Source organism: Prunus dulcis, chromosome 1 (assembly GCF_902201215.1).
Source record: "Prunus dulcis chromosome 1, ALMONDv2, whole genome shotgun sequence".
NCBI lineage: Eukaryota > Viridiplantae > Streptophyta > Magnoliopsida > Rosales > Rosaceae > Prunus > Prunus dulcis.
Window position 1 is genome coordinate 36,399,756 of NC_047650.1, and position 7,578 is coordinate 36,407,333.

Below are 7,578 nucleotides of genomic sequence, written 5' to 3' on the forward strand. Positions count from 1 at the left end.
GAATATAGTGGTGATTTTTGTGTAAATAAGGAGTTGATAGCATGTGAAAAGGGGGAGTCGTCGTGTTCTAGTACTGTCGAAGACAGAAACGAGTTTTTGGGCAGGTCGAAAAGAGCAAGTGCTAAGCCTTTGTTGTTGAATGAGTGGGAGACATACATACATCATGTGGGGCAGAAGTTTGACGGTGGTACAGAGGAGTTCCGGTTGAAATTGTGCAAGTACCCTCTTGAAGTAGGATTTAATTTTTTATATGCCGGCAATGACAAGAAGCAGGTGGTTGCTGTTTGTTCGAATAAGAAATTGGAGGGTTGCAGCTGGCGTGTTTATGCTTCTCGTTGTGAAGCTACTGGCAGTTTGGTAATTCGGACGTTAAATAATGTTTTTTACATGTGCGGGTCGGATACGGGAATCAAAGAGTAAGATGATGAGGTCTCGTGTGGTGTCCTCCCTCATTGTGGACAGAATTCGTGCAAAACCAGAGCTGAAGCCAGTTGAGATTATAAACGAGTTCAAAGATTATTATGGTATAGACATTTCATACTACCACGCATGGTTTGGCAAAGAGTTAGCTAAATTGGACGTTCACTGTGATGAGTCGAAGTCCTTCAACGAGTTAGTGTGGTATGCGGACGCCGTAAAGGAAACTAACACTGGTTCTCTCTGCTCTCTTGATTGTGAAGCTGGAATTAATCGCTTTCGACGGTTTTTTGTGTCTTTTGGCGGTTGCATTGCTGGATTTCAATATTGCATACCCTTGTTGTTCATTGATGCTACGTTTTTGAAGAGCAAGTACAAGGGGCAGCTTCTCTGTGCTTCGGGAAAGAATGGAAATCAAGGTATGGTTATTGTAATGTATTGCAGATTTTCATTTGTTGCAATTTTTAGCAGAAACTGCATTGCAGTTTCTTGTTTCATAATTCGATTTTATTAATATTTTTTGCATGTCTGTAGGAATGTTGTAACTGCTCATGAACTTAAATGTGTTTTAAACTTAGTTTTAGTACTTGGATCATGGATTTGGCTTTTGGTTTCCTTTCAAATTTGAGCAGATTTGTTTTCATAAACTGCACTGCAGTTTCCCTTTTTTGCTTATACTTGTGCTTTTGGTTTTGTTTTGCGGGGTTTTATCCTCTAGCTTTTGGAGTTGTTGATTCTGAGACAGAGGAGAATTGGACTTGGTTTCTTCAACATTTGGCTTCTATATTGCTACCGATGGGGAGAGTGGTGACTTTTTCTCGGACCGCAATCAAGGTTTGTTAAATGCAATGGGGTTTGTGTTTCCCGGATGGCCTCATTCTTACTGTTATTATCACCTCAAACAGAATTTGATATCAAAGTACCCAAAGTCAGGTTATGGGAAACTGCTCCAAGACCGTGTTATCAATTTATTTAGTAGATGCGCATATACTGTTACGGAGGAAGAGTTTAAGGTAGCAATGGAGGAGTTGGTGATTGTTGGGAGTTCGAAAGTGAAGGCATTTATATCTGATTTGTCTAGAGATCACTATGCCAACGCATTTTTCAAAGGAATGCGTTATGGGGAGATGGCAAACAGTTTAGCGGAGTCCTTTAATAATTGGGTTGGTGTGTTTCGAGATTTGCTGGTGCTACCTTTGATAGAAGGGATTCGACAGAAATTGATGGTATTGAATTCTCAACGACGATTTGAAGCGGAGAAGTGGACAACAGTTTTGTGTCCGGAGATGGAAACTAGACTCTGTGAAAATGCGGAGGCCGGTAGGACTTGGGCAGTTCGTCGTTCTAATTGCACTGTTTTTGAAGTATTTGCTGATTATTATGTGATGGTTGATCTCGAGCAAAGGACTTGTTCTTGCCGTCTTTGGCAAATTGACGGTTTTCCTTGCACACATGCGGTGGCTGCAATCCTAGCAAAGAGATTCAGTTTATGATTACGTGGAGTGTTACTACAAAACCGACTTCTTTCGAAAAGCCTATGAGAGTCCTATTTTTCCTATTCCAGATATTGGGAAAGGATTTGGCAGCAATGGTTCTGCAGCTGGAGTTGTGCTTCCGCCAATTACAAAGAGGCCAGCCGGAAGACCACCAACAAAGAGGATCAAAGTTTTTGGTGAATTTAAAAGGCCATTGAAATGCAGTCGGTGCAGTGTTGCTGGGCACAATAGAAAGACTTGCAAGGCTATTATATGAACACTCCTTCTCATTTGACAATTTTTTATTTTAGATATGGTTTAGCGAATGTATAGTCAGTTTCTGTGTTGCACTTTTTGCAAAAACTGAATTGCAGTTTTAGTTGCTTGTAATTGGCTACACAGCTTCTAATTGGATATTGTGATTCTTTTTTGAAGTTAATGAAAATTATACAATTGTTTAATGAGTGGATATTCGTTTTCAACTGCCATTCAATGCTTGTTTTCAGATTTTGAGCAGATTTTGTTGCAGAAACTGCATTGCAGTTTCTGTTTATTTCAGATTTTGTTGCAGAAACTGCAGTACAGTTTCTGTTTATTTGTTGCAGATTATGAAAATTATACAATTGTTGAATGAGTGGATATTCATTTTCGACTGCCATTCAATGCTTGTTTTCAGATTTTGAGCAGATTTTGTTGCAGAAACTGCATTGCAGTTTCTGTTTATTTGTTGCAGATTATGAGCAGAAACTACATTTCAATGCTGACCTACTTAAATATTTTTTGAACAAAGTTTTAGTACTTTGATTATGGCTTTGGCTTTTGGATTCTTTTCACATTTTTTGAGCTGATTTTTTATTTTTATTTATTTATATAAACTGCACTGCAGTTTTAATTTGTTGCAGTATTTTTGACCAGAAAATTCAGTGCAGTTTGTTTGTTTCCTTTTCGTTTTTTTGCATCCTGTTCCAAGATTATATTACAGTTTATATGTATAGGAAATATGTTCTCATATACCATAACTAGAAATATTTACAAACATCCACAAGAATTAAGATACATATTGTCTTGAGTTAACGAAAGGCAAATCACTAGAGACGATTAATTACACAGTTTTTGTGGTGTAGGAGTTTTGTGACATATTGTGCTCGATATTCATTCATGAATTTCTTGTCCACGTTTTTTGGAATGGGCTGTCCTTGTGCTATTTTATCCATATAGAACATGACGAACATGCCGCAATCCAATCTGCAAATGAAATACGAGATTAGTTTTTTTTTGCTTTTGAATGATTTCAAACTGTAATGAATAGTTGAGTAGACACAATTCTTACGAAGATACAGTTTGTTGAGCACATTCCATGTCATCCTCAAATGGAAACTGCAATGGATTTTGCATAATCCATTTGAGAGTGAGTTCTTCAGTTGGAGTCAAATCTTTTTGTACAAGTGTCGGGGGCCCTTCCTTTTGCTTCACAATTGTTGGTTTTTTTTTAGTTTCTATGAACACTCGTGCTTGAGGTCTTATATATTCTAGCCACCCTTCAACAATATTAACCTGTTTAAAGAAGAAGAAAAAATGAGAAAAAGAAATGGTAATCAGTGCATTGCATATTATAGTTTTTGTCTGAAATTAGGGAGTATGTATAATATAGAAACTGCAATGCAGTTTCTGTTTGTGTTTGTGCTGAGAAATTAAGACAGTTTCATTCCACTTACAAAGTTTCGAGCAATGTCAATGCACCTTTCTTCTTTTCTATGTCCCACCGATCTAAGTGGATTGTAGTGTCTCCACTTTCGTTCATTTTTGTGAAATGTGAGAAGTGTGAAGTGGAACTCTTCTTTTGAAATAATCGGGAAGAAAAGAACACTTCATTTCCCGAGTTTTTCAAGTAAGTGTTCATACAGGGCCCTGTGCCAAAATGGCTCTTCGAAGCTTTGCATGTAAGCCTGATATCATAGAATGGCAATTTGTTAGTATATATTTTTTGAAAACTGCAGTGCATTGTCTGTTTATACAATTTTGAATTTTCAAAATAATACTTACCCAAGTCCATGTGGACATGTACTGTGGACTCTCTGTCTGCATGGGCTCTATTTTATCCTCCTCTATTTGGATATAGGCCTCAATAACCTGTTTCACATTGATTGGAGAAAAATGGAATTATAAATGGGTAATATAGGTAGCACAAATAAAAAAATACAGTGCAGTGTGTGTTATAGAATTGGTAAATACTTACGTTTTGTGACAGTTCCAGGTCCCATACAATATCTTTGAGATCATGGTTTGTCACTTTCTCACTATTGAGTCCTGCCCAAAAGATATCACTGCGGATTTGAATACATGAAATTCACAAGATTAGTTTTAGTTTAATTGTAATTAAAAGATGAAAGAATTGTTATTTTGGAATAGAGATATTACCGAGGTTGAGTACTTAAGTAGTGTTTTTCAATTCTTTCCTTATCCGCCTTTGGAATTTTCTGCCAGACCTTCCTCTGACCCCATCCAAGTTTTTTCTTTGTTGGCTTTTTTTGTCCTTCATCTTCATCACTTGATTGTTCCAGCCCTACAGGAATTGAATCATGAAGGCTCGTTCCTTTTGGGGGATCGGGAATTGGATTTGTGGCATCGGTCTGAGATGCCTCTTGTGTTAACTGCAGATTGAAAGGAAACTAATTAGAAACTTCATTCGATAAAACAGAAACTGCAATGCAGTTTCCATTTCTGCAAAGCAGATAACACACTGCATTGCAGGAAATGGAAACTGCATTGCAGTTTCTGTTTCTGTAAAGCAGATAACACACTGCATTGCAGGAAACGGAAACTGCATTACAGTTTCTGTTTCTGCAATGCAGAAAATAGAAAAAAGCAGTAGCTTGAACTGCAGTAATTGCATACCTCCTCGGAAGAGATAAGCTTGAATTGTGGTAGTTCTTCATCATCCTTTTTTGCCTCCTTTTTTGTTTTCTTATTTTTTTCGTACACATAGCAAGAAGCTTGAAGCCTCTTTCTTTCTCTGTTCTTCAACCTTTGTACTCTTGAAGGAACAGCAGGTGTTGGAGCATCTTTCTTCTTCTCTTCTTCTCTCTCTTCTTGTTGCTTCTCTTGTTCTTTATTTTCTTCTTCTCTCTCATTTTCTTCTTCTCTCTCTTCTTGTTGCTTCTCTTCTTCTTTCTTTTCTTCTTCTTTCTCTTCAACTGGTTGTGTTGGTTGTTTTGTAGGCAGATCCATCTCCATTTCAAAGATTGTTGGGTTTGACAACAAGCTTTCAATTTCTGCCTTGTACTTTCCTTGAATCTCCTTTTTCTTGGCAATCTTCTCCATGTCAATACGAGTTTCCTTGCCTTCCAATTCTGCAATCCTCCTTTTCAGATTTTGTATTTCATTAAGCTGAACTGTAGATTCCACTGTCATGGTGGCAGTCACACATTCTTCATTATCTAATTTCTCTATGTATGTTGCCAACTCCACTTCCAGCTCATTTGATCTCTTTTCTGCTTGGATAAATATATCCCACAATTCCTTCATTTTCTTCTCACTGTCTTCATTTTTTTCATCCTTCCATAGTTGTAATCTTTCTGGGCAAACGAAGCTAGGATCTTGTTGTTGGCGGTAGTTGATTTGGTCTGTCATGGACTTCACCAAGAGGTCTTGAATTGCAAGAGGTTCTTTTCCAGCTTCATTTTCAAACATTTTCTTCTTTCCAGCCTCTTTTAATTCTGGAGTTTGATCAGCATCATCAGGTTTTCCTTGGTTTTCTGCTTTTCTGCTTCTCCTTGTTGTCCCTCATCATCTTCTTTTTCTTTTTTCTGCATATTGAACAGAAACTAATTAGAAACTGCATTGCATTGGAGGAAACGAAATCCGAAATGCATAATTCACTGTTTAGAGATTCTTATACCTTGTCAAGAGGGTCTCCCTCTTCTCCGGTAGTTTTTCTCTTTTTATATGTTTTCAAAATACCCTGTACAATGAGATTGAATGATTCAGAAACTGCATTAGATAAAATGCAAACTGCAATGTAGAAAACACAAACTGCAATGCACTGTATACAGATTTCAATTACCTTCTCAACAGTGTCTTCCTCTTCCCTGGTAGTTTTTCGCTTTTTGAAAATACCCTGTACAATGAGAATGATTTAGCATGGATTCACATTCAAGATACATTAAAACAGAACATGCGATAAATTGCATACCTCGATGTCATTCAAGTCCTTTATTTGGTTGAATCTTGTGTGGAGTTCCACAAGACTCCATTTAAGAATGGCAGGAGTTTCTTTCTCCTTGCCAAGGATTGGTTGTATGATGTTTGTCCTCTCACACAGTAGAAACTGCGCAGTTCAAAAACAAGATATATCAGAAATTAGGTTGGAAACTGCATAGGATAAAACAGAAACTGCGTTGCAGTTTCCGTTTCTGCATTGCAGTAAATGGAAACTGCATTGCACTAAATGGAAACTGCATTGCCTAAAACTCAAAATGCATTGCATAAGCCACTGTTTATTTACCAATATTAGGATAGTGCAACCCGAAACAGCTCCTATAGAGGCTTCTCCTCCCTTCTTTGCTTTTGCTATTGCTTTTGTGGTCAAGGATTCATTCATGTAGGCTGAAACAGCTCTTGCCCACGAATAGCTTGAAAGTGTGTCTAGATTCACACAGTGCTCAAATAATTTCAAATGCAAAGTAGATGAAGAGTTGGCAAAAAGGAATGTCATGCACAGCAGAATCAATATTAGGCTGACCACCTCCTTGTCGTAATCGACTTCTTCTTCTTCTTCTTCTTCTTCAGCTTCTTTCTTTTCTTTTCCTTTGTTTATTTTTTTCTTTTGCTCTGTCTTTGCCTTTTCTTTCTTCGGTTGGTTTGCCAAGGCAATTGTCTTTTGTAATTCTGCTTCTACCTGGTTTTTTGATGGTTTTCCTTTTTCTCCAAAGTGCCTTGTTCTGAAGGTAGCAGTGTACCTATCATTGACAAGTTTGACAGATTTGCCTTCATTTGGCAGTCCTAGAATCTGTGTCACTGCATTGCCTGTGATTTGGAATGATTTGGTTCCAAATTTGAAGGACTTTGTATCCGGATCAAATGTCTTGAGCAGCTGTACTAAGTCAAGGTCCGACTTATTCATGTTATTCATGTCAATTCTTTGGTGGTAAAACAGCTTGATCAAGTTCCAGAAAGGGGTTTTCTTGAGAAGCTTCTTCTGCCTTTCATTGAGCTTGTCCTTTATGTCTCTAATGATGTTGTTGAAAGCATAGGCATTGCACCGAAATTGGACATAGTCCGGGTGCTTTGCTTTCCGATCATAGTTTGGCTTTGGCTTTGGTTTACTCTTTTGAGCCATCGTTTTGATTCTGCGCTTTGGTTGGTTTTTCTTGTTCCATGGTGAAATTTCTTTTTTGAAACTAATATCAAAAAACGTTTGACTTGTTTGGTCAAAATCTGCAACAAACAACCAGAAACTGCTGCTCAAAATTTGATGTGAAATCAAACCAAAATGCAAAGAAAGCACTGAAACTAATATCAAAACACGTTTGACTTCATGAGCAGTTATAATATTCCCATAAACCCTAGCAAAAAGCACTCTGAAATTGAATTATGGAACCAGTTGCAGTTTCTGGTTCAAAATCTGCTACAAACAACCAGAAATCAAAATTTGCTACAAACAGCCAGAAATCAAAATGCAAATACA

The 7,578-nt window shown here is 37.5% G+C and overlaps 1 protein-coding gene and 1 long non-coding RNA gene across 2 annotated transcripts; one reads left to right on the plus strand and one right to left on the minus strand.

The window, feature by feature from the left end:
* Positions 1-424: 424 nt before the first annotated feature.
* Positions 425-2,169, plus strand: LOC117619256. Its single transcript, XM_034349170.1, has 4 exons — positions 425-836; positions 952-958; positions 1,163-1,854; positions 1,982-2,169. The coding sequence occupies exons 1-4, from the start codon at positions 425-427 to the stop codon at positions 2,167-2,169; spliced, it is 1,299 nt and encodes a 432-aa protein (XP_034205061.1).
* Positions 2,170-2,882: 713 nt separating this feature from the next.
* LOC117616336 lies at positions 2,883-3,654 on the minus strand. The gene is made up of 3 exons (XR_004584129.1): positions 3,608-3,654; positions 3,223-3,446; positions 2,883-3,137 (listed from the first exon to the last, which is right to left on the minus strand). It is a non-coding gene; the product is annotated as an uncharacterized LOC117616336 (long non-coding RNA).
* Positions 3,655-7,578: the final 3,924 nt, after the last annotated feature.